This window comes from Struthio camelus, chromosome 15 (genome assembly GCF_040807025.1).
Source record: "Struthio camelus isolate bStrCam1 chromosome 15, bStrCam1.hap1, whole genome shotgun sequence".
NCBI classification, from domain to species: Eukaryota; Metazoa; Chordata; class Aves; order Struthioniformes; family Struthionidae; genus Struthio; species Struthio camelus.
The window spans coordinates 17,552,346-17,577,008 of record NC_090956.1 but is presented as its reverse complement, the minus strand read 5'-3'; the positions used below and the strand labels follow the sequence as shown (position 1 = coordinate 17,577,008).

The window sequence follows — 24,663 nt, the reverse complement described above, 5'->3', positions numbered from 1 at the left end:
CACGTCCGTGCACCCCACATCCCACCCCATGTACCCCAACCCCCCCATGCATCCCACACCCTGCTGCACCCACTGCAACATAACCCCCCCCATGCACCCTATCCCTTTCTGCCCTCGCTGCACCCCACAATCCCCCTGCACCCCACCTCCGCCTGCACCCCACAACCCCCCTGCCCTCACATGTACCCCCAACCCCCCATGCACCCCCCTGCACTCAACCCCCCCCGCCCTCACATGTACCCCCAAACCCATGTACCCCCACTGCACTCCACAACCCCCCCACCCTCACATGTACCCCCCCAAGCTCCCCATGCACCCCCCCCACCTCCCCCTGCACCCCACAACCCCCTGCCCTCCCATGCACCCCCGAAGCCCCCCACCTCCCCTTGCACTCCACAACCCCCCCATGCACCCCACCCCCTCCTGCACCACGCACCCCACCCCATACCCCCATGCACCCCCAATCCCCCCATGCACCCCCAACCCCCATGCACCCCCCCGCAGCCCACACCCCACTCCAAACCCCCCTGCACCCCCCAATCCCCATGCACCCCCCCGCAGCCCACACCCCACCCCAACCCCCCTGCACCCCCAACCCCCATGCACCCCCCCGCAGCCCACACCCCACTCCAACCCCCCCGCACCCCCCACCCCCTGCACCCCGCACCCTCCCGCAGCCCACACCCCACTCCAACCCCCCTGCACCCCCAACCCCCCTGCACCCCGCACCCCCCCGCAGCCCACACCCCACCCCAACCCCCCTGCACCCCCAACCCCCATGCACCCCCCCGCAGCCCACACCCCACCCCAACCCCCCCGCACACCCAACCCCCTGCACCCCGCACCCCCCCGCAGCGCACCCCTAACCCCATGCACCCCCCCGCAGCCCACCCCCCACCCCAACCCCCCCGCACCCCCCACCCCCTGCACCCCGCACCCCCCCGCAGCCCACCCCTCACCCCAACCCCCCCCCGCAGCCGGCGCGGCGGCAGCGCTGCCCCCCGCCGCCCCGCCCCCGGCGGCCCCGGCCCGGAAGCGCGGCGGGGGGGGGGCGGGGGGGCGGGGCGGCGGCGGCGCTGTCGCAGTGCGCGGCCAGGAGCGGAGCCGCCGGCCCGGCCCGGCCCGGCGCGGGGGGGCGGCGGCGGCGGCGGCGCCATGAAGGGGAAGGAGGAGAAGGAGGGCGGCGCGGCGGGCGCGGGGCCCGGCGGGGCGGCGGGGGCGGGCGCGGGGCCGCGGGGCGGCGGCGGGGGCGCGGGGGGCCCCGGCCCCGGCTCCGGCCCCGGCCCGGGCCCCGGCGGCAGCCCCGAGAAGAGCCACAGCGCGCAGGAGCACAAGGAGCAGGGCAACCGGCTCTTCGTGGGCCGCAAGTACCCCGAGGCCGCCGCCTGCTACGGCCGCGCCATCGTGAGTGGGGCCGGGGCCGGGGCCGGGGCCGGGGCCGGGGCTGGGGCCGGGGCTGGGGCCGGGGCTGCCACCGGACCGACCCTCCCCCAGGCCGCCTCCCTCCGTCCCCCATGTCCCCAGGCCGGGCCTGTCCCTGTCCCCCCCCAACCATGTCCCCACGCTGGGCCTGTCCCCCCTCTCCATGTCCCCAGGCCGGGCCTGTCCCTGTCCCCCACCCCCCAACCATGTCCCCGCCCTGTCCCTGTCCCCCTCTCCATGTCCCCAGGCCGGGCCTGTCCCTGTCCCCCCCCAACCATGTCCCCGCCCTGTCCCTGTCCCCCTCTCCATGTCCCCAGGCCAGGCCTGTCCCTGTCCCCCCCCAACCATGTCCCCAGGCCGGGCCTGTCCCCCCTCTCCATGTCCCCACGCCGGGCCTGTCCCTGTCCCCCCCCTCTCCATGTCCCCACGCCGGGCCTGTCCCCCCTCTCCATGTCCCCAGGCCGGGCCTGTCCCTGTCCCCCCCCAACCATGTCCCCACGCTGGGCCTGTCCCCCTCTCCATGTCCCCAGGCCGGGCCTGTCCCTGTCCCCCCCCAACCATGTCCCCATGCTGGGCCTGTCCCCCTCTCCATGTCCCCAGGCCGGGCCTGTCCCTGTCCCCCCCCAACCATGTCCCCACGCTGGGCCTGTCCCCCTCTCCATGTCCCCAGGCCGGGCCTGTCCCTGTCCCCCACCCCCCAACCATGTCCCCGCCCTGTCCCTGTCCCCCTCTCCATGTCCCCAGGCCGGGCCTGTCCCTGTCCCCCCCCAACCATGTCCCCGCCCTGTCCCTGTCCCCCTCTCCATGTCCCCAGGCCAGGCCTGTCCCTGTCCCCCCCCAACCATGTCCCCAGGCCGGGCCTGTCCCCCCTCTCCATGTCCCCACGCCGGGCCTGTCCCTGTCCCCCCCCTCTCCATGTCCCCACGCCGGGCCTGTCCCCCCTCTCCATGTCCCCAGGCCGGGCCTGTCCCTGTCCCCCCCCAACCATGTCCCCACGCTGGGCCTGTCCCCCTCTCCATGTCCCCAGGCCGGGCCTGTCCCTGTCCCCCCCCAACCATGTCCCCATGCTGGGCCTGTCCCCCTCTCCATGTCCCCAGGCCGGGCCTGTCCCTGTCCCCCCCCAACCATGTCCCCACGCTGGGCCTGTCCCCCTCTCCATGTCCCCAGGCCGGGCCTGTCCCTGTCCCCCACCCCCCAACCATGTCCCCGCCCTGTCCCTGTCCCCCTCTCCATGTCCCCAGGCCGGGCCTGTCCCTGTCCCCCCCCAACCATGTCCCCGCCCTGTCCCTGTCCCCCTCTCCATGTCCCCAGGCCAGGCCTGTCCCTGTCCCCCCCCAACCATGTCCCCAGGCCGGGCCTGTCCCCCCTCTCCATGTCCCCACGCCGGGCCTGTCCCTGTCCCCCCCCTCTCCATGTCCCCACGCCGGGCCTGTCCCCCCTCTCCATGTCCCCAGGCCGGGCCTGTCCCTGTCCCCCCCCAACCATGTCCCCACGCTGGGCCTGTCCCCCCTCTCCATGTCCCCAGGCCGGGCCTGTCCCTGTCCCCCACCCCCCAACCATGTCCCCGCCCTGTCCCTGTCCCCCTCTCCATGTCCCCAGGCCGGGCCTGTCCCTGTCCCCCCCCAACCATGTCCCCGCCCTGTCCCTGTCCCCCTCTCCATGTCCCCAGGCCAGGCCTGTCCCTGTCCCCCCCCAACCATGTCCCCATGCTGGGCCTGTCCCCCTCTCCATGTCCCCAGGCCGGGCCTGTCCCTGTCCCCCCCCAACCATGTCCCCACGCTGGGCCTGTCCCCCTCTCCATGTCCCCAGGCCGGGCCTGTCCCCCCCCAACTGTGTCCCCATGCTCGGCCTCCTCCCCCCACATCCCTAGGCCAAGCCTGTCCCTGTCCCCCCCCCACCCCAACCATGTCCCCATGCTGGGCCTAGCCTCTACCCCAAAGTGTCCCCAGGCCAGCCCCCCTGCTGCCATATCCCCAGGCTGAGCCTGTCCCTGTCCCCCCCCCCCAAATGTGTCCCCATACTGGGCCTGTCTCCTTCCTCCCATGTCCCCAGACCGGGCCTGTCCCCTCCCCATGTGTCCCCAGGCCAGGCCTGTCCCCCTGCCATGTGTCCCTAGGCCGAGCCTATGTCTCACCCCCCCCCCCCGCCCCATCCCCAGGCCAGGCCTGTCCTCCCCCAACCGTGTCCCCACGCTGGGTCTGCTCCCCCCACCATGTTCCCAGGCCGGGCCTTTCCCTGTTCCCCCCCACCCCAATGTCCCCAGGCTGGGCCTGTCCCCCCCCCCCCCCAAGTGTGTCCCCAAGCCAGACCTGTGGGGCCGGGGGAGGCTGGGCCGTGGTGGCAGCAGGCTGGTAGGGGAATGTGGGGCCTGGCTGGGTCCCCTCCGCCCTGTGTGTGTTGGGGGGGGGGCTGGGCGAGGGGCAGGCTGCCCCCGTGCCGTGGGGACCAGGCCCGGACCCCCGTGTGCCCAGCGCCACGGGGCAGCGGGTCGGGGCCCCGCCGGGGGGCTCGGCGGCCTGCGGGGAGCCAGAGAGCGCTGTGCGCGGCTGCGGGCCTGCTCCCGGCCCGCCCGGCTTTCGGGGCGCGCGCCCTGGGGGGGGGCGCTTCACCCCCGGCCCGGCCCGCGCTCCCCGGCGCCGTGGGGAGACGGCTTCGCCGAGCCGGTTTGGGGAGTCGTCCCAGCGCGCACGCCTTGCGTCGCCACCCCTCCCTGGCCGCCCCCGCCGGGCCGCTCGTCGGGGCGCCTGGCGAACGTGCCCTCCCGCGGCCGCGGCGCCGCGCGCTCATCCCGCCCCGAGCCGCGCCGGCCGTCCCCGTGCAGGAGCCTGCGGCCGATCCGTTGATTTTCCAAGCGCGGCCCTGGCTTCGCGAGCGGGTTTCGCTGGCACGCGGCAGCTTGGCTGTGGCCACGTGGTGGCCCTGAAGGGGCCGGGCGGGGAGGAGGCGGCTGGGGTGCCCGGGCGCAGCGGGGCGTTGGGCTGCCCGCCGGGCGAGGAGCTGGGGGCCTGGAGAAGCCCAAAGCACGCCTGCTGCTCCGGGGCTCTCGTAACAAAAGCGTCCCGTTCGGGCTGGAAAGCCCTTCCAGCTAGTCTGCGCGACCGCCGGGGCGGGAGGCCCCTCTGTGCCCTGCTGGGCCCCCGGGCCGAGCCTGCGTTGCGCCCCCCGGGCCTGGGCTCAGCAGCTTTCCCACGTGGAAAGCGGCTGGCACCAGTCTCCACCTCCGCGTCTAAAACCCGGCTTTATAAAGTAAAGGGGAAAGTGCAAAAACATGCAGCAGGTTATTCACTCGGCCTCTGCAAACTCTGGTGGCGCTTTGGCTGCCTCATGGGTAGCCACAGGGGCTGGAGCAGGAAAACGCAGCTCGGCGGCGCTAGGCTGGGGGAAGACTTGCTGCTTCCTCTTTAAGACGCCGTTTCCTTCCAGAACCGGAATCCCTTAGTGGCCGTGTACTACACCAACCGAGCCTTGTGTTACCTGAAGATGCAGCAGCACGATAAGGCGCTGGCCGACTGCAAGCGGGCCCTGGAGCTGGACAGCCAGTCCGTGAAAGCTCACTTCTTCCTGGGGCAGTGCCAGATGGAGATGGAGAATTACGATGAGGCCATTGCAAACCTGCAGAGAGGTGAGCGGCGGCGGCCTGCAGAAACGGTGCTGAGCTCTGACTGACGTGGAGAGGCCACCGAGACCTTGCCAGCTAGCAGGGTGATTCTGCGGGCTGCTGCCAGCCGTTGTTAGCTACCCGGGAGCGAGAGAGATGTTTCTCCCCTTAAAAATGCAGCTGCAAGGGATCTGCTGTCTACTTGCAGAATGGGTATCTGCATTTGGCTAGCAGAGGCAAAGGATAGGAAAGAAATTGGAGTTACGTGCAGTCACGTCACATTTCTCCTGGGAGGAGTGTCTGGAAGGCTAGCTGGGACGCAGGCAGGAGGGAGTTGTGTTCCCTTACCAGGTAATTAGATCTGCGTCTACGTTGCAGTCGTTGCCTTCTGGGCGGCCTAGAAACCCAAGCCCCGGCAGTGGCTGTTCGGTGGCGGCTGGTGCGGTCGTAGCCCGAGGACTGTGTGCGGCAGTGCCGCTCCGAGCAGCAGCATCCGGGCTGCCACTGCCACAAACAGGCAAAATGCTGCTGTGCCCTCTCTGCCCTTCCTCTGGGAAGAGGCCAGCAGCGGGCTGGCGAGGAGGAAGTTGGTGGTGGCTCTGTGTCGTGGGCCTGCACCTGCTCCCGCTTAGGCAAGCTTCCTCACCAGCTTTAAGAGGTCTCGTCTCTCCCCAGCCTACAACCTCGCCAAGGAGCAGCGGCTGAATTTCGGGGACGACATTCCCAGCGCGCTGCGCATTGCCAAGAAGAAGCGCTGGAACAGCATCGAGGAGAAGCGGATCAACCAGGAAAATGAGCTGCATTCCTACCTGACCAAGCTCATCATGGCAGAGAAGGAGAGGTAAGGCAGCAGGGGCGCCCCGCAGGCAGGACCTCGGAGGCCCCAACGGCTGGAGCCGTCCCGCGGGTCAGAGCGGCACAGCACAGGGCTGCAGTGAGCTGAATGCAGGCAGCGGGAGGCAGCGAGTCCATGAGGCCGTGGGCGCCGGCCTGTCCCCGGTTGCCCTGGGAGCCAGCTCCATCCTTGTGCAAGCCCCGCTCTGGCTTGTGGGCTATTATTTGGCTTCATATGTGGCTGAGCCCTAAGGTATGGAAAGAGGGGTGCCATGTGTATGTGCCTATCGTGGGTAATATGTGTATGAATTAGGGAGTGGGAGAAGAAATGAGGCCCTGTAAACACCTAGTGCCATGAAACTAAATCGATGGGGCTGTCCCAGGTCTGTGGACAGTGCCTCTGCCTTCCTAGAAAGCCGAGCCCGAGAGCTAGGTTAGCGAGAGCAGGGAAGAGATTCTTTCTTTCTGTTGTGGCGTTTCTTGCTCCTGATCTCTGCCGTGACTTCTCCCAACTCTGTCCTAGGGAGCTGGCTGAATACCGAAAGACTCAGCAAGAGGAAAGCGTGGATGACAGTCGGAGCCGAGCTCAGCTGGCCAACATCGAAGCCAAACACGTGAGTCGCATCGCCGCTCGCTGTGTGTGTGAGCCTCTGGAAAGGGCCTGGGCCTAAGCAGGGTGTCCCAAGCCGCAGGCTGGGGAAGCGTGCCAGTCCTTCCTCCTGTAGGAGGCACGGTGAGACCGGGAAGCGCTGCGGCAGCGTTTGTGGGGTGCTGCTTGGCCCTGGCCTGCTGCAGAGCCTCTTGCAGCCCCTTGGGCAGCCTTAGGAAAGGCCCGGCTGCAGCTACTGCCTCCACCAGTTACGGCTTAGGGATGAAATCCAGGGGCTGCGATTGCAATGGCAAAAGTCAAGAGACACCATTTCAATGTGCGCTCTTCCTGGCCGAGCGGAGGCAGACGGGACTTGGCTCTCCAGCCATAGCTTGACCTGGCAGCCCCGCGTAGCCGCACCGTGAGTTAGTGCTAGGGAAATCTGGGCTGTGCGCGGCTGGGGCCTGAGAGCGCGAGCTGTGCATGACGCTCTATCTACCTTACCTTGCTGGGCTGTCCCAGATAGAGCAGGGGTTTTTCAGCATTTGTTTTGTGGCTTGTCTCCTCAAAAGCCGGTTTGGCAGCACCATGAGCTGCTCTTGCTGGACTTTCACACCCTTTGTGTGTTCCTCCATGACAGGTGCCCCGGCACTGGCAGCCCTCGTCCATGTCCGGGGTGGCCTGGCAGCAGAGCGCGGCGTCTGCTTGTCAGCACGATTGTACTCAAACAGATGTTGTACCTGTTGTTCCCTTGGTGGCAGTGCAAGGCAAGCAGCTCCCGCCCTCTCAGCCATGTGTGTACAGCCATGTGCGGGTCTGCGTGGTGTCCCAGAGCAAGGGACTAATCCAAGGCTAAAAGTAGCCCTGCAAAGGCAGGTTATTTTTAAGCTGGATCATTTCTACCATCCAGTTCAGCTTAGAGCTGCACAAATGCTGGCGTGACTCGGCTGAGGGTTGTGAGTGCAGCTGGCAAGGTGTGCACTGCCAGCGCTGCTGACCCGAGGACCTGTGACCAAGTCTCCAGCGCACGCTGGCACTGGCTCTGCACGCTGCCTAATGAGGCCTGGCTGAAGGGCTGCACGCCCTGCGTGAAGGTGCTTCCGTGGAGCTGAGCTCTGGCACTCGCTAGGACGTGGAGCTCGGCGGCTTGCTGTGGGGCGCAGAGCATCCACGGGATGGGAAGCGTCAGGGATCTCTTACTTCCTGCAGAGTCTGCTGTGCTCTCCCCTCATCATAAAGGTTTTCTCTTTCAGGACAAGTACCTGGCAGACATGGACGAGCTGTTCTCTCAAGTGGATGAGAAGAGGAAGGTGAGAGTGTGCCTGCATACGTGTGCCTTGCTGTTCTGGCAGCAGGCTCCCAGTCTAGAGCCGCTCGCTTTAAATGTGATTTAATCCACAGTACCAAGGTGAAGCTGTGGTTTAAATCTTCACCCCCTTCTCTCCTCCACCTCCTTTGGAGACAGGCTCAGGTCCCCGGCTTGCAGGGAGTTTGGGGGGGGGTCCCTCTGAAACAGCTGCCTGTGCCAAGAGCAGCAGCTGAGCTGATGCTGGTGCCAGAGCTGGGGGAGGCTCACACATCCTGCATCAGTGGCAAAAGGAGAGGCTTTAATGCTGGCTGGAGGGGCCAGGAGGCCTTGGGATGCAGAGATGCGGAAACTAGCTCCTGGTGAGCAGCAGAGAGAGGAATTGTGTGCCAGAGGCAGCGAGTCCCCTTCCACGCTGTTGCTGCAGTTCTTCATCCACTTAAACCTTCACCAACTTCTCTCAGCAATTTTTGTTGGTTGCTGCATTCACCTGGCATCTCCTAACCCCAGCTCTGCTTGTCTCGAGCCAGAAGCGGGACATCCCAGACTACCTGTGCGGCAAGATCAGTTTTGAGCTGATGAGAGAGCCCTGCATCACGCCCAGCGGGATTACATATGACAGGAAGGATATAGAGGAACATCTCCAGGTACCACCGGGCTGGGGAGGGCGGGAGAGTCCCGGGCACAGGGCACTGACCTGCTCAGCTCTGCGCATGCTTCCTGGGACCTTTCTCATGGAGGAAGGCGTCACCGTCCTTCTCTGTCCTTCTTCTCCCGAGGTGGGGGGGGCTGCTGGCTATGCCAGGCCCAGCCCTGAGCATGAAGGTGTCTGTCTGCCCACGTGGCCTGATTTTGAGCAGTCAGAGCTCGAAAGCCTTCAGTGGCTTTGGTCCCAGTTACCTCCCAGTGCCGCTCCCTGCTGCAGCACCAGGGCAGCAAAGGCAGCAGCGTTCACACTGCAGGCCCTACCTGAAGCAGAGGGGGCTGCTGGCAGGTGTCCTCAGAGGGGAGGCCTGTGGCTCATGCCTCAACTCGCTGTCATCGTGTTGGGAGACATTTACAGCAGATTTGGGGGGAGGCGGGGGGGGGGAATCTCCTTCCATGCTGCTCTCTCCCTTCGCACTGCAGCAACAGAAACACTTTGGACTCGCGAGCGCAAGCACGCCTCTCTGTTGCGTTAGACCATCTTAACTGTGACGTAGGACTTGCGGCTGGCCTGTGCCCCAGCGGGGGGGGTGTGAGATTGCTGGCTATGTGGCGTAACCAGTTCACGCGCATCTCTTCCCTTGTAGCGCGTGGGTCATTTTGATCCTGTGACGCGGAGTCCTTTGACCCAGGACCAGCTGATCCCCAACCTTGCTATGAAGGAGGTGATAGATGCATTCATATCAGAAAATGGCTGGGTAGAAGATTATTGACAGCCAAGGGGGCGAAGTTGGCCCGCCTGGATTCTCCCTGCCACTCCAGCTGCGGCAGCACAGGCGTGCTCTGCTGCAGACTGCTCTCGCTGGGCTGGCACCATGCCTTACTCACTTTCTGTCTGTCCCCCTCCGCTCTGGGTGCCCAGAGACCCATTGGCAGTGCTGGGCTAGGGTACGCTGTCATCTCCCCTTCCCAAGGAACCGCAGCGGGCTGGACAGGCACGAAGGCTCCCCTGCTCCCTTCTCCACCGGGGTCCCCGAGGCAATGTGGGCAGGAGCAAGACGGCCTCGGCTGGGGCCTGAGGAAGGGGAGTGCTCAGCTCGGCAGGAACGCAGTGCTTGGAGGGAGGCCTGGCTGGCAGTTTGGAGAAGGAACAGCGTGGCTCCTTGCGGTGCCCCAAAAGATCTAACCGGCATCTTCATCGCCCAGAGAGAAGGGACCCTCCTCTGCTATGGCAGCTGACAATCTCCAAAGAACTGCCCTCGGCGTGAGCCCTGCTCTGGGGAGGTGCTGCAGCAAGAGCCCGGCTCTGTGACGGGTGAGGAGCTTGCTTGGACGAGCACTTGGTGCTCCCCGTACTGGTCTGGCCTCGTCCCCTCTCACTGTACATAGTTTGTTTCCTTCTCATTCCATCTCCTGTCTGTCCAGTAGTATCGTGTCTTACTGTTTCCTGTAAATAGGCACTTGCTGGGGAATGGGAGACAAACACTTTACAGACACTGACTTGCCTTTGGACTTTTTCTGGGAAGCCACTGTCCCTTGGCTGGAAGAGGTTGTCTTCACACTTCCCCTCTCCTTACAGCCTTGGGACTGTAGTTCCCCATGAACAAGCATCCAGGTTAAAGCTCCTATTCCTTTTAATTAAATCCCTTAAAAACAACAAAAAAAAAAGAGTCTGACTGAGGCTAAAGCATTTTGGTTGTTGGACGTTTCGCTGTGTGGTTGGCCTGTAGCCTGCCTGGCTTTTGAGCACTCTCTGGAAGTTTGCCAATGTCAATAAATAATTCAGCAATAAATGTGAAAATAGCTTAAATGTTTCATGATTGCAGCGATCTCTTACTATAAAAGGCGGGAAAAAGCAGGTCGACTTCCAGTTGTGCCAGGCCTGGACCCCTGCGGAGGTAACGCCTTCTGCTGTGTCCCTCGGGCAGGTCGGCAGGGGGTGGTATGTCCTGGCCTGCTTCCCATCGCTGGCATCTTTGTGGACTTGGATTTTGCTCTGATGCATTTGAGCTTTTTACATCCAGCCCTGGTACAACGTGATCCAGGCACCGCGGATCCCGAGACACTCTGGGCCAGGAATGTGCCTGGTCCATGGTGTAGGAGCCTCTTGGAGGGGCGCAGGCCCCAGGCCGTGCTCTGTCCTCAGTGAGGAGCAGAGTCGTAGCCCACATTGAAATGGGCCAGGCTGCCATGGCGTGGCCTCGCGGGATGGTTGTTGCAGCTGCTCTCTGAGGCTGCCACGGCAGAGCAGGGCCTGGCTGCCAGCCGAGCTAGCGGAAACCAGCAATAGTTGCTACTGGGGGCTCCAGTCTGCAGGGGAGGGCAGGGTAAGGGCGCTACAGCTACAGGTGCCAGCTCTCTGCCCACCCTTGGGCAGAGCATGGCTGCAAAGGGGGAAATAACGTTCTGGCTTGTGAAACAGTCCAGGCACCGGGCTCAGGCCCGGGTCCCTTCAGGGTCCCGGCTGACTTAGTATGACAATTCAAGCTCAAGGAGCAGGCTTTCCTACCGCACCCCGTGTGCAGTCCTGTGAGGAGCCTGCCTCTTCCGCAAAGCAGCTGGGCTCAGCAAAGGCGATTTAACTCTGGTATTGGGGCATAGAGCAAATGGCGGCAGCAGCTCGCGAGCCAAGACCCACCCTGCCCTCCCACTGGCTGCGTGGGCTGGGGATTACCACAGCTCCTGGCTCTTTTTCCTGAGCTTTGTTAGCCGGGATGTAGCAATACACGAGGAGCTATGCAGAAAATAAATTTTAATCCAAGGGAGAGGAAGGGGAACAGTAAAAACCAGAACTTCTTCAGGTACTTGGTCCCTACACCAGTATTTGAGCAGGAGGTTGCTGGCCCTGCCCTTCCCACACAGCTACAGGAGCCGGAGCTGCCAAGCCACCTCCACGTAGCTGATGGCTGCTCTGGTACAGGGCCCACGTCACAGTCACACTCACCACGTACAGGATGTGGCAAGGAAGAGGGCAGTGTGTCCTTGGGCACGGGGTTGGGCCCGGCTGCAGGAGGTGGCACCTGGCGGTGAGTCCCGGCAGGGCAGGCTGCGTTCCTGGCTCTACCCCAGAAAGGTGGAGATGAAGACGCTGGTGTCCAGGTTGAGCGTGGCGTGCCACCAGCGGTCTGGGAAATACAGGACCTGCGGGGAGAGAGCGGGTGGCTCCCACTGGCTCCTGCCCTCTCAGGGGCTGTGGGGTTCAGCAAGCACCAGAGAGAGGGAGCAATCCCACACTCCCCTCTGCACGTCTCTGAGCTCCATCAAGCCGTTTTCCCACTGGAGGCTGTTCAGTTTTCCCTGGTCCCAGGCTGGGCCGTGGGCCTCGCAGTGCCACGAGGGCAGCACGAGGGGGCCTCCTCTCTGCCAGGGCCATCGCTTCCCTCCCACGCAAGAAGCGGGGAGAGTAGGGCAGGAGAGCTGCACCCTGCATCCTCCTCGCAGCCCCAGGGTGCTGGGTGAACCCCGTGCGCCTCGCCAGCAGGAACAGAGGTACAAACCCGGCAGGGCGGAGAGGGGCTGGCTGCACCGCGGGCACCTCTCCCTGCTCGCCAGGCCCTCTGCGCTCCCTCCCCCAGTGCGGCTGGCTCAGGGCCGGGCGCAGGACTCACCTCCCCAGGGTGGATGGTACACTCCAGCGGCCGCTCTCCCGGCGGAAGAGTGGGATACGTGTGATGGAGCCAGGCCAGCGTTGTCTCGTTGGGGTGAAAGTGGGGTGTTTTATCCGGCGGGTACAGAAACCAGCGCTGAAAGACAGAGGGCGAACCTCAGCCACCGGAGACCAGGATGGGGCTGTTTCCCCTCCAGCCCCTCACTGAGGCCAACAACAGGAGTGAGCTGTTTTTTTCTCCCCCCCACCAGGGCTCAGTTCTCACCTTCCTGCCGAAGATCACCTCTGAGTAACCGGGGCCATGCCAGTGAAAGGGAACACCTGAGCCGGAGCCTACAGAGAGCGGGGAGAGAGGTGGTGCTGGGAGAACCCCTTTCGTCCCCCACAGGGCTGCCAGCGCCCGGAGGGTCCGGTGCCTCGTGCTGTTGTCCGTGGCCTGTCCCGGCACTGACCTGCAATCCCAAAGCTGTAGGCACCTCTGGTGCCGGGGATGCGGAAGGGAGGAGGCACGTACTTCTGGAAGAGCGGGCCCCACTCGGTGAAGTTGTTGTCCCCAAAGAAATAGAGGGTATCTGCAGGGGAAGGAGGCGAGCACGTCAAGCTGGCGAGGCCCTGGGTGCTGGCTGGAGGGAGCAGGTATGCGGGACCTCACTACCTACCGCTGCCCAGCGTGGCCAGGTCCTGGGGCTTCAGTAGATGTTCCACGTATTCCTGGAACGGCACATCCACTGCAAGGCAGGAGGAGAGCTGAGAAGGAAATACCTGTGCCCCACCCCCCCTACCCTCGGGGTTAACGCACCCTCGGGTGCTCCCTTTCCAGCGGGGAGCTGGGCCCCTGCGGTGCGACTACCCAGCCCTCACCTTTGCGGTAGGAGTAGGTGTTGGCCGTGCTGAGGCGCACCAGGCGGTCCCCGAAGGCGGCCAGCAGCTTCTCCTTGGTGCAGAGCGCCTGGAAGACCTGCGAGAGCAGGGTGGGCATTTGGGGGGGGGGGGGCAGGAGGGGACCAACCGGGATGGGGCAGGGACACTGCAACACCCCCCCCGCCCTGTCGCCCCGAGAGGCAGCGGCCAGGGCGGCACGGGTCTCAGGTCCCCACCGAGCACAGCCCACCCCAAAGCTCCTGCTGACCCAGCCCAGCCCCCCTGGGCCCCCGGCGCAGGGCACAGCCCCCGGCCCGGCCCAGCACTCACCGAGTTGTCGGTGGCCCCGCGGATGATGACGGGCTGGGAGAAGGCGAACCTGGGTGGCACAGGCAGAGCACACGGGGGTCTCCTCGATGGGGTCACCACCCCCCGGGACACACCAGGCTCCCACCTGCTGCCCCCCCCTCCCAGACACACCGGGGCCGCCGCCCCCCGCCCCCCCAGGACTCCCACCTCCCGCCCCCCCGGGGCCGCCAACCCCCCGACCTGGGGCTCCCACCCCCCACCCTCCCCGGGGCAACCGGGGCCTCCAACCCCCCCCCCGGACACACCGGGGCCGCTGACCCCCTCCCCACCCCCCCAGGGGCTCCCCCCTCCCGCCCCCCCCCCGGGGCACACCGGGACCGCCGACCCCCCCCACCTGGGGCTCCCACCTCCCGCCCCCCCCGGTGCACACCGGGGTCGCCGCCCCCCGCCCCCTCCCCCGGGGCCGCCCGTACCGCTGCAGGAAGCGGGGGAAGGTGAGGGAGGCGTCGGCCCGCTCCACGGTGCACCGCTCCTCCTCCGGCAGCGCGCCCGCCCCCCTGCAACGGAGCCTCCGCTCGGTACCGGGCGCCGGGCGCGGCCCAGCCCCGGCCCGCCCGCCCGCCGCGCCCTTACCAGCCGCCGCCCGGCGAGGCGGCGCAGCCCGCGGCCCAGGCCCAGGCCCAGGCCCAGGCCAGCGGCAGCCACCGCGCCGCCATGGGCGCCCCCGACCGGCACCGGCGCCGGCACCCCGCGCAGCGCCCGCCGCCGACTACGCCTCCCGGCAGGCACCGCGCGCAGCCACGCTGCTCACTGCCATTGGCTGCCGCACCGGACTACATTTCCCGACATGCCGCCTCTTAAAGGGACCACGACCCCCGCCGACGGGACGGGCAGCCAGACACGGCGCTGCTGCCCCGGGCAGCGCAACAGCCACGACGCAGGAGCTTGCTCTGCTCTGTTTTAATTCGGTACAAAACAAAACCCAGAGCCTGGTCCGGCTCCTCCAAGGAGCTCCCGCACTGGGGCTCAGGGCACAGAGGACTATTTACATGCTGCTCACAGAAATAAGTACAGCGATGCCGCTGTTCGGAAGGGCTCCAGGTGCTGGAGGATCTCCTGGAGCCAGGGCCGAGCAGTCGCCGCTCTCCCAGCCCAGCGTTGCCTCTGCCGGTCCAGGATCGCGGCCTGGCTGGCTCCCACCTTCCTCCCCGCCAGCCACGGGGCCGCGGCACGGCGGCTCAGGTGTACTCGCAGAGGTGGCCGCAGCCCGCCGGGCAGTGCGAGCTCGTCTCCAGCCACTTCATGATGTGCTGGAGGTGCCCGCCGTGACTGCAGCCCTGGCACCACACAAAGAGCCCCTTCACCACGTGGTGGCACACGGCACACATGCTGGCACACTGCCGACACCTGTCCGGAGAGGAGACGGGTGAGCGCACACAGGGAAACCCCGTGGGAAGGCAAAGGTGGGGGACACCCAAGGACACCCTCCAGGGGCACGACTGGCTCCGAGAGCCCCTCTGAGCAGCCCAGGCAGTGCAGAGCGTGCGCTTCCACCAGCTCAGAGGAACAAGGGACACGCCTGGGCTCTGCCCTTCACCTCGGTGGCTGGATGCTGTCCCCCCCGCCCCCGCCTGCCCAGCGCCTTGGGCACCACCACCTTCACCTGTCACAGATCCAGCCCCTGTTGCTCATGGGCCGCTTGCAGTTGCTGCAGTTGATGTGCAGGGTGGTGGAGGCCTGGTTGAGGCAGTTGATGGCACGGCACGTGCTCAGCTTGATCACCTCGTTGGAGATGTTCCAGAGCTGGAAGCGCTGCAGCAGGTCGATGTAGGACGTGTACCAGTGCTCCTGGGAACAGCACACAGCTGAGTTCCCTTTCCCCTGCTTCTGCCCAGGGATCCCAGCCCCAGGGTCAGCTCCCCAGAAGGCAAGATCCCTGCAGGGGAGGAACTGCTCTGCAGGGCTTGAGGGAGGCTCCTTCCCCAAAACAATGGGCCAGGCCACTTCTCCTGCCCCAGCTCTGCAGACACTACCAAGACACTACCTCCTGGGAGACCCTCAGGCCAGGCTCCACTATCCCAGCCAGGACAGCACACAACTCAGCCAGCCAGTTACCAGGGGTCCTGGTGGAGGAGCTGCCCTCCCAGGCTTAGAGATGCCCCAGCAAAGGCTGCAGAAGGGAGATGCCTGGGCCAGGCAGGACCCCATTTCATTTGGGTAAACCACCTCATAGTCACTCCAAGGCGCCCCATTGCATTGATGCTTCTTGTGGGGTTGCCACACCAGCCCTGAAAGGAGGATTCAGTTCACTCCTCAGCCTTGCTGTGACATGTGCTGAAAGGTGCTAGTTAACAGCAGCAGCAACTGCCACTCGCGCAAGGAGGAACCTGCCATGCGGCCTCAGCAAGGGAACTGCACATTTTTCCACAGGACTGCTAGATCGGCTGGGTCAGAGATGCTGGGAAAAGGAAAGAGGATGAAGCCTCAACTCTTTCTCTTGCCATGGCCCAGGTTAGAAACACATGTGCTCCTGCAACCTACGCTCCTGCAGCTCTTCAGACCTGCAGCGTGCAGCACAACGGCAGGCTACAACAGTTTCACCTATGGCAGGGACGCCTGCACCCATCCATACGGCCCTCCAGGAAGGGAAGTCCCAGGGAAGAAAAGGGGAGGAAGAGGCAGCGTAACCCACAATGCGGGCAGGAAGGGGGCAGCTGGGGTGGTTGTGTTGTCAGCTTCCCTGCGGGTACCTGGGTCTGCTCGTCGATCTCCTTGCGGATGCGGTCTCCCAGCACGATGAGCACCGACACAGCTGTCTGTACATCACCCTGCTCCGCGTAGAAGAGCAGCGTGTCCCGCACGATGGGGTTGAAGAAGTCTGAGGGCAGGCGGTTCTCGTAGAGCGAGTGGGAGATGGAGATGAGGGAGAAGGACTCCACAGGTGTCAGTGACACTGTCTCGGCTTCATTGCCGCTGACATGAGGGGAGTCGGCCTTGTCCTGCAAGTGGTCCAAGGCTGACGGGTTGTCCACGATTTCATGGCGCAGGGGGAAGGCTTCCTGGGGAAGGCTGTATTCTTGCTCTTCAGCTGTAAGGAGAAACACCCTTCCTATCAGCAGAGCTTGTGCCACGGACAGGGAAAGGCCAGGAGAAAGTCGAGCAACACAGTTGGGACAGGCAACACCTCTCAGCACCAGCAGTACACTCACCGTGAGGGTTCTCATGGTCCATCATGTACAGGTCATCCTCATCCCCTTCCACATCCCCCAGCAGATAGTCGGCGGGGACATCGCTGCCCTCCGTCTCCTCGTTATCTGCGAGCCCAGAGAAAGCAGTCAGTGCATCCGCGTAGGCCACCCAATCAGACACACGTCCCCTGTCCCATGTCCCAGTGCCTCGGGCTGTGTGTGAACCAGCCAGCTCCACAGCACGGTCGCATTCCCAGCACCCACTGCCACCACTGTGGCAGTCACAGGGGTAAGTTGTCCTTCTGCGGCCCCCAGCGCTCTGCACGTTTCACCAAGGCCAGACCTCTCCCACACCAAAGCCATCTGTGGCTGGGACTGTGCCATCAGGGATCAGCGGAGGATGGAGCAGCCACAGGACTCGGGCTTAGCCCCAAGAGGCTCCCCAACACGTGGAGCCTGGCCTGTGCCTGCCCCACAAAGGTTACCCTCGTTGTTGATCAAGGTGGAGGAGGAATCCATGAGCATATTTTCCGTGCGGCTCTCTCCTTTACTGCGATCCAGTCTCGACTCGCTGCCTAGCCCAGAGGGGATGTCTTTCAGGTTAAAGCTGGGAAAGAAGCCACTTGCTTAATTTAATAGTCACAGAAGTTTACAGCTTCCACGCTAGACAGCAAACAGCCTGGATATAGGTCTCCGGTCAATTTGAAAGCAGACATGATGATTTTCCTGAGAGCAAAAAAGCCAGTCCTCCCCACTCTGTTACTTAAAAAAAATATATATTGCAATTGTTACCACAGTCATTTCTCCAAGCCTGGCATCTCTCTGCACTCACCACAAAAGGCATCTGCAAAGATTTCCTTAGACAACTTTAGAGCTGAGCACAGACTCCTGAGCCATTTCTTAATATTCACATTCACCTTAGAAATTGGTAAACAGGGAGTTGCCTTTCTACAAGACGAATTGCTATGTGTTACGCATGCCTGCTCTCAAGCTGTACTGAGGTGGAAAGGAACTGAATGGAAATGAAGGAGAACTGCGCTCTTCAGTTTGCTGCTTGCAGTTTTGTAGTTATTGACAATGACCCGTCTGGAGCTTGGGAGCTGGCCTGATGGAAGTGTTTTCTTTGATGCTATTCAAGTTTATCCCAGTCATCTGGGAACCAGGCCCTACAAGGTTTGAGAACTAATTTGGAGTCCTCACTCATCAGTTTTATGTCATTCAAAAGAGGAAAAACAAGTTTTACTGCTTCATCAGCCCACAATGGGGCTCTCAATTCCAGTGAGCCACTTGTGAAGCTGAGCTGTCCTTTGAAAGGTAGCAGACCTCTCTCTGCACCAGCATTAGCTCTGCAGCAGCTCTAGCTCCAGCGGTCGGACAAGGGTTCTCCACCCCCAAACCATGGTCACAGTCACAGACCGCAACTCGCTACTTAAATGACTAAAATAGACCACAGCAGCCTCACATCTCATCACAGCCAGCTTAAAACTTCATTTCAAAGAGAAAACGGAGCATACTTGTGAATAGCCTGCACCCCCGGCTTGAAGCCGGGCTGACAACTCACTTCTTACACCCACATGGAAAACGGCAGTAATCAAACCATGCTGCCAACCAGCAAACCCGCGTGGCAGGGTATTCAGGCAGCTTGAGGGTCAGGGAGAACCATCCTTGCTCCAGGCACAGCAACTCCAGCCTGGGCAGGATGCTGTCTCTGCTCTGAATTCCCATTGCTGCAGCTGCCTAGCCATCACACGGCTCAGTTCGGCTCCTGGCACCCCAGGGCAGCCCTTACCTGTTCATGAGCGGCAGGGTGGTGCTGCCTTTCCCTATGCTGTGATTGAGGTTAGCAGAGGACACAGTGCCGAGGCTGGAATAGATGATTCGGAGCATTGTCCACGTTTGAGCCACCTATCCCAGAGGAGAGAGGAGTTAGACCCTCCTGCTAGCTGCAAGCTGAGGAGCAGAAGGATGCTGTGGGCTGAGCGCAGGCAAGAGACTGCTACGCCAAGTAAGGACCTTCTGTGGCTCTGCTCCCTCAGCCGAAACAGTGCTGTGGCTCTAGCCCACCCCAGATCTCCCATTGCACCCAGGGAGATAACCAGGTCTCCTGAAACCATGGAAGGTTTCAACAAATAGTCATTGTCACCTCCCCTGAAATAGGGCTTGATCCTGCAGGGAGCCAGGCAGCTTCTTTTTTTTTTTTTTTTCCCCCCTGATCAAGCTTTAAACACAGCTACACACCCCCATCTATCCTGCCCACCCCACGGGGATGGCTCAGTAAAGGCACGCAGACCCCACCACCGGAGCCTAGGCCAGGTTAAAAACAGGCCCACGCAGCCACACGCCTGGCTCCAAACTACCAGTGTATGCTGCTGAGCTGGGCACGCTCTCAGGGGTGTCAAATTTCCAGACACAGTGCCCACAGTAACCACAGTTATGCTTGTTGTAGGCAACAGCGTTACAGGTCTGGTGCCAGAGCTGAGGGAAACCTCACAGAGACAGCCGGAGGGCAAAGGAGAAGATGGATGGAGAAGAGAGGCTATAAGCCAGAGCCGAGCTCCCATCCAGCTAGGGTGGCAGGTCTCCTTCCGACAGCATCTGTCAACCTTGGGACTAGTCCAAACCTGTGGCAATAGTCTCCCTAGGTGCAAGGGACTAAAAGTAGAAGAGAAAGGAAATGAGTGTGGCAAAATCCATCTGAAGAAGGGGATGGGACTAGGGGAGGGCTGGAGGAGGCTGGCAGAAGCAGCAGGATCTCGAAGAATATGAGAAAAGACTCACTCTAGAGGAGAGAGGACAGCCAGTGGGAAGAGCTGGCAGTTCCCAGCATCGACCCAGCCCCTCTCCACAGATCTGCCCAGGGCAGAGGTACGGCCACTTCTCCGTCCCACAAACGAGACTCGCCTGGAGCAGGGCGAGGTCAGGGCAAGGGACTCACAAGTGACAATCCCCAATAGCAGGTCCCACCCTGCAGCATCCCTCTCCGTCCCCTGGGCACGGTGGGTGGAGAACAGGCACCCCACAAGGCACAGGTGGGATGGAAGGAGCTCAGCAGCCTGAGCGGTGTGACAGAGCCCTCCCCACCCCGCGCTTACCTGGTTGCGGTCTAGGCCCTTGGCCACCTTGGCGTTATGGTCACAGAGCTCGGCCAGGGGCCTGCCGGCCAGCGCATACTGCTTGGCTGTGTGGACAAACCAGTCCATGCTGCCGCTCTCCACGTCCGTCTCAAAGACGCTGAGGGCGCTCGAGGAGGAGATGTATTCAAACTGCTCTGTGGGGTCCAGCTTGCGCTTGAAAAAGATGGGGTGGCGCCGGTCCCCGATGTAGGGCTTGCGGTTGGAGTCAGAGGAGATAAGGCTCTCTTTGGCCGCAAAGGCCAGGTCTCCATAGAGACTGTAGCACAGCCCCTCGGGGTTGGCCCGGTCGATGGGCTGGCTGGCGTCCTTGAAGATGTGCTGGTACAGGGTGCTGTCCTTGGAGCCCGAGAGGAGGAAATAGGGGTCATGGAGGTGACGCCACACAATGCCCGTGGTGACGTCCTTGTGCTCCTCGAACATGGCGGATGGGATGAAGGGACGCCGCACGTCCCATACATAGATGTTGTGGTCCACCATCATGGAGCAGGTAGCGATGTGGTGCTTGCACTCCGGGCGCCACTTCACCCGGGCCACGGAGGCGATGGTCTGCACGCAGTAGATCTCCTTCGCCCGCGTGGTGTTCATGTCCCACACCTTCACCATCTTATCTCGGCCCCCTGTTGCCAGCCAGCCCCTGGGAGAAGGACGGAGAAAGATGGTGAGACACCAACCTGGGTTGGCCTGGGATGCGTGGCTGTTCACCCCTCCTTTCTGGCCCGAGCACAGAGAGGTGGATGGCACTCACAACCCAGGTGCAACCGCACGCCAAGACAGGCCGGCCAGCTGAGCCACGCTCCGTGTCAACGGGAGCTGGCCAGGTTGCAATCACATCCTCCCATGCACTACCCTAACGCCTCTACTCTCAAATAACCAGGCCAGGCAACACCCTTCCTCCCCATCCCAATTTAAGGGCCTATATCTTCAGAACAACACTCATCTGGAGGGCTCCCAGACACACCAGTTTCCCCCACCCAAGTCTTCTGCTTGTCAGCAATAGCAGAGATTAAAAAAGGCCAGTTTGAACACATTTCAGTGCCTCAACTTGTGAAGAATGACAGCACTGCCTAGCGGGGAGCAAGGAGCTGCAGCACTGGAGTAGTAATTGCTCCCACCTTCTTCCAGTAACAGCATAGCCCCTGACACAAGAGGCCAGGGTATCAGAGACCCTGCTTTCCCTTGGAACACACTAATGCTGTTTTTAGGGCCTCACTTGCCAGCTTCCCTAGTGCCAACCTCCCTCAAGGCCAAGGGGTTGGCCCGGCCGCCCAGCCACCCAGCCCAGCACAAACCTGTCCTCCGGGTGCCAGTCACAGCAGAAAACGGGCCCGTTGTGGGCCGTGAACATCCTCTCATAGCGGTCTGGCCGGCGAATGTCCCACAGCTGCACGTTCCCATTCTCAAAGGTGGCAGCAAAGGTGAAGTAGTCGCGGATGCTGAACTGCACATCTCGCACGCTCTCTGACTGGCCTGAGCAAGGAGAGAAATCAAGACCCGATGGGACAGAGCCCCAGCAAAGCCATTGCCTCACCGAACCAATGCTCAAATCCCCAGCAGTCCCATCCAGGTCCCAGCATCCCAGCTGGAAGAGATACGGGCAGTCCAGTGAGAAGGGGAAGCAGGCACTGATGGAATAGCCTACCGCCTCCCCACGCAGACCCAGTCCTGCCAAGCCCTACTCAGCTCACTGCCAAGCAGCAACCTCCAAAAGCAGCAATAAGACCCTCAGCTCCCTCCCTGCCTGCTCCAGACATTGTGTCTGGAGCAAACCTTCCTCCTGGACACTGGAAAAAACGCGAAGACCCTGATCTCTGCATCTCACCAGGGTAGAGGGTAAAGAGCAGGCTGATCTCTTACCAGAGAAGGTGCTGACAGAGTCCTTCTTGCGCAAGTCAAAGCATTTCATATAGCCATCCTGGGAGCCGCTGAGCAGCATGTACACCTCGGTGGGGTGGAAGCAGACCTTGTTGACGGTGCGCTTGTGCTCTGTGAACAGCTGGTCCTGTTTGTTGCGGGATGGCTTGCCCAGGTTCCAGGTGACAACCACACCGTTGGTGGCAGCCGTAGCCAGCAGGTTCTCGTCCATCTGGTGCCACACCACATCGGCACAGCTGAAGTTCAAGGAGGGCTTGCGGCCGACACGGAGGTTCAACTTCTCCACAAACTGGTCCTCCTCGATGGAGTAAATCTTGAAGATGTTGCGGCCAGCCACCACCACCTGGGCAGCGTCGCGGCACACGCTGATGGCATTGGCAGGGGCGTCCAGGTGGCAAAACATGGTCCGCCCCGTGATGGTGTTGCCCCCCAGGGCGGTGGTAACCCTGGCCATTTTCTCCATGGCCGTCCTTGGCACGGACTCCCCCCTCCACGAGCGGGCTCTGAGGCTCGTGTCTCCGCAGGCCGCATTCACGCTCACACGGCCGCCCTGCTCTGCCTCAGCCAGCGCTGGGAAGGGAAGGGCTCGGCTCCAGCGGCTCCCGACAGGCCCAGGTGGCTTTGTCTGCGGCTTTTCGTGACCGCATTGACTGGCTGTGAAGGTGGAGAGGCTAAAGCGGGGTGGAAAGAGATCCAGCCCCACGCTTGGCCTCTCTTTGTGCTGGTCTTTTGTAACTGCTTTTTGAGGAATTCCTGAAAGCCTTTTCAAGGTTTCCCGTTTCCTCCTCTATTCAAACACCTGGGAGATGTTCTGCTTATGAGAGCAGCTCTTGCTGATGCTATCGGGGACAGCCCGTCGCGGGAGGTCAACCACCGCGACGAGGACCAAGGTAAGCTGCGTCTCCAGCACCAAGAGGCCGGGTGCGGCGAGGCCACAGGCGTCTCTGCGGGACGCTCCCCAAATCCCTGCAAACCCCCAGGAGGGTTTCACTCTGCTTCTCTAGCAGATGGGTGCCCACAGCGGCCTGGGGGTGCCCGGGGGGGCCTCGGGGGCTGCCTGCAGCCCCGCACCCCTGGAGTCCGGCCGAGGCCCTGCCCTGATGCTGCCCCCCCAGTCCCACAGCCCTCCCCTCGCCCCCCAACCCCTGCCTGCCCCAGCCCCCCCTCAGCACCTCCCCAGCCTGCAGGCCCCCCAATAACCCACAAGCTCCCCCAGAACTCCTTTATACCCTACAGCCTCCCCACAGCCCCCTCCTGCTCCACAGCCTCCCCCAAGCCCCACAACTACTCATAGAGCCCTCTCCTGCCCCAGCCCCCCCCAGCGCCTCCCCAGCCCCACAGGCCCCCCAATACCCCCAGTCCCCCCCTGCAGAGCCCCCTCATACCCCCCAGCCCACTCCTGCCCCACAGCCACCCCCCGAGCCCCCCAGCTATCCACAGAGCCCCCTCCTGCCCCAGCCCCCCTCAGCGTCTCCCCAGCCCCGTAGGCCCTGCAATACCCACAGAGCCCCCTCATACCCTACAGCCCCCCCAAGGACCCCTCCTGCCCTACGGCCCCCCCTCAGCACCTCCCCAGCCTCCAGGCCCCCCAACACCCCCAGCCTCCCCCCCCAGAGCCCCCTCCCGCCCCACAGCACCCCCCCGCCGTCAGAGCCCCACAACCACCCACAGAGCCCCCTCCCACCCCACAGCACCCCCCGCCGTCAGAGCCCCACAACCACCCACAGAGCCCCCTCCCGCCCCACAGCACCCCCCGCTGTCAGAGCCCCACAACCACCCACAGAGCCCCCTCCCGCCCCACAGCACCCCCCCGCCGTCAGAGCCCCACAACCACCCACAGAGCCCCCTCCCGCCCCACAGCACCCCCCGCCGTCAGAGCCCCACAACCACCCACAGAGCCCCCTCCCGCCCCACAGCACCCCCCGCCGTCAGAGCCCCACAACCACCCACAGAGCCCCCTCCCGCCCCACAGCACCCCCCGCCGTCAGAGCCCCACAACCACCCACAGAGCCCCCTCCCGCCCCACAGCACCCCCCCGCCGTCAGAGCCCCACAACCACCCACAGAGCCCCCTCCCGCCCCACAGCACCCCCCCGCCGTCAGAGCCCCACAACCACCCACAGAGCCCCCTCCCGCCCCACAGCACCCCCCCGCCGTCAGAGCCCCACAACCACCCACAGAGCCCCCTCCCGCCCCACAGCACCCCCCCGCCGTCAGAGCCCCACAACCACCCACAGAGCCCCCTCCCGCCCCACAGCACCCCCCCGCCGTCAGAGCCCCACAACCACCCACAGAGCCCCCTCCCGCCCCACAGCACCCCCCCGCCGTCAGAGCCCCACAACCACCCACAGAGCCCCCTCCCGCCCCACAGCACCCCCCCGCCGTCAGAGCCCCACAACCACCCACAGAGCCCCCTCCCGCCCCACAGCACCCCCCGCCGTCAGAGCCCCACAACCACCCACAGAGCCCCCTCCCGCCCCACAGCACCCCCCGCCGTCAGAGCCCCACAACCACCCACAGAGCCCCCTCCCGCCCCACAGCACCCCCCGCCGTCAGAGCCCCACAACCACCCACAGAGCCCCCTCCCGCCCCACAGCACCCCCCGCCGTCAGAGCCCCACAACCACCCACAGAGCCCCCTCCCGCCCCACAGCACCCCCCGCCGTCAGAGCCCCACAACCACCCACAGAGCCCCCTCCCGCCCCACAGCACCCCCCCGCCGTCAGAGCCCCACAACCACCCACAGAGCCCCCTCCCGTCCCACAGCACCCCCCCGCCGTCAGAGCCCCACAACCACCCACAGAGCCCCCTCCCGCCCCACAGCACCCCCCCGCCGTCAGAGCCCCACAACCACCCACAGAGCCCCCTCCCGCCCCACAGCCCCTCACCGCCCGCAGCCGCCCCGCCGCCGGCAGCGCGCCCACAGGCCGCGCCGCCACGGAAGCTGCCCGCCTCGCCCCGCCCCCTTCCGCCGCGCCCCGCCCCCAGCGCAAGCCCTGCCCTAGAGTAAACCCCGCCCCTTCGAGCGCGCCCCGCCTGCCGAAGCGCCCCGCCCCCTGAAACACGCCCCGCCCCCCGGACACGCCCCGGCGCGGCGGGAGGGGGGGAGCGGGGTCCGCCGGGGAGCTGGGGCGCGCTGGGCGGGGGGGGGTCCGAGGCGCAGGGGTGCGCCGGGGGGTGCGCTGGGGTGGGGGGCGCTGCTTGGGGGACACAGCAGGGACCCTGCGGTGTGGGGTGTCCGAGGATATAGGGGGGCCCTGGTGGGGGTCAGGAGGCATGGGGGGGATCTGGAGGTGGGCT

At 64.1% G+C, this 24,663-nt stretch overlaps 3 protein-coding genes across 4 annotated transcripts; 1 reads left to right on the top strand and 2 right to left on the bottom strand.

Moving 5' to 3' along the window:
• Positions 1-1,259: 1,259 nt before the first annotated feature.
• Positions 1,260-10,209, top strand: STUB1 (STIP1 homology and U-box containing protein 1). Its single transcript, XM_068908071.1, has 7 exons — positions 1,260-1,404; positions 4,846-5,044; positions 5,696-5,861; positions 6,378-6,468; positions 7,697-7,753; positions 8,280-8,396; positions 9,042-10,209. Exons 2-7 carry the CDS (start codon positions 4,903-4,905, stop codon positions 9,165-9,167), a joined length of 699 nt encoding a protein of 232 aa, XP_068764172.1. The 5' UTR covers positions 1,260-1,404; positions 4,846-4,902; the 3' UTR covers positions 9,168-10,209.
• A 920-nt stretch (positions 10,210-11,129) lies between these two features.
• WDR24 (WD repeat domain 24) lies at positions 11,130-24,338 on the bottom strand. Of its 2 annotated transcripts, XM_068908069.1 has the most exons (18): positions 24,252-24,338; positions 21,348-22,331; positions 20,783-20,960; positions 19,452-20,127; positions 18,149-18,264; positions 16,845-16,966; positions 16,381-16,485; positions 15,922-16,259; positions 14,835-15,019; positions 14,232-14,578; positions 13,645-13,728; positions 13,193-13,241; positions 12,863-12,959; positions 12,661-12,729; positions 12,454-12,573; positions 12,267-12,334; positions 12,003-12,137; positions 11,130-11,535 (listed from the first exon to the last, which is right to left on the bottom strand). In XM_068908069.1, exons 2-10 carry the CDS (start codon positions 21,826-21,828, stop codon positions 14,410-14,412), a joined length of 2,370 nt encoding a protein of 789 aa, XP_068764170.1. In that variant the 5' UTR covers positions 21,829-22,331; positions 24,252-24,338; the 3' UTR covers positions 11,130-11,535; positions 12,003-12,137; positions 12,267-12,334; positions 12,454-12,573; positions 12,661-12,729; positions 12,863-12,959; positions 13,193-13,241; positions 13,645-13,728; positions 14,232-14,409. The 2 variants fall into 2 exon arrangements, with proteins under 2 accessions (XP_068764170.1, XP_068764171.1); XM_068908070.1 differs by lacking the exon at positions 13,193-13,241.
• On the bottom strand, positions 11,455-13,887 carry JMJD8 (jumonji domain containing 8). Its single transcript, XM_068908979.1, has 8 exons — positions 13,805-13,887; positions 13,193-13,241; positions 12,863-12,959; positions 12,661-12,729; positions 12,454-12,573; positions 12,267-12,334; positions 12,003-12,137; positions 11,455-11,535 (listed from the first exon to the last, which is right to left on the bottom strand). Exons 1-8 carry the CDS (start codon positions 13,885-13,887, stop codon positions 11,455-11,457), a joined length of 702 nt encoding a protein of 233 aa, XP_068765080.1.
• Positions 24,339-24,663: the final 325 nt, after the last annotated feature.

What these genes read in the sequence shown, in the direction of transcription:
- STUB1 (XM_068908071.1), top strand. Translation starts at nt 4,903, where the DNA reads ATGCAGCAGCACGATAAGGCGCTGGCCGACTGCAAGCGGGCCCTGGAG. An exon ending in CCAACATCGAAGCCAAACAC is followed by an intron (nt 6,469 to 7,696) that starts GTGAGTCGCATC and finishes TTTCTCTTTCAG; the next exon opens with GACAAGTACCTGGCAGACAT. An exon ending in AAGTGGATGAGAAGAGGAAG is followed by an intron (nt 7,754 to 8,279) that starts GTGAGAGTGTGC and finishes GTCTCGAGCCAG; the next exon opens with AAGCGGGACATCCCAGACTA.
- JMJD8 (XM_068908979.1), bottom strand. Translation starts at nt 13,887, where the DNA reads ATGGCGGCGCGGTGGCTGCCGCTGGCCTGGGCCTGGGCCTGGGCCTGG. An exon ending in CCTGGCCACGCTGGGCAGCG is followed by an intron (nt 12,574 to 12,660) that starts GTAGGTAGTGAG and finishes CTTCCCCTGCAG; the next exon opens with ATACCCTCTATTTCTTTGGG. An exon ending in CTACAGCTTTGGGATTGCAG is followed by an intron (nt 12,335 to 12,453) that starts GTCAGTGCCGGG and finishes CGCTCTCTGTAG; the next exon opens with GCTCCGGCTCAGGTGTTCCC.
- WDR24 (XM_068908069.1), bottom strand. Translation starts at nt 21,828, where the DNA reads ATGGAGAAAATGGCCAGGGTTACCACCGCCCTGGGGGGCAACACCATC. An exon ending in GGACCATGAGAACCCTCACG is followed by an intron (nt 16,260 to 16,380) that starts GTGAGTGTACTG and finishes TTCTCCTTACAG; the next exon opens with CTGAAGAGCAAGAATACAGC. An exon ending in AGGGGCTGGATCTGTGACAG is followed by an intron (nt 14,579 to 14,834) that starts GTGAAGGTGGTG and finishes CTCTCCGGACAG; the next exon opens with GTGTCGGCAGTGTGCCAGCA.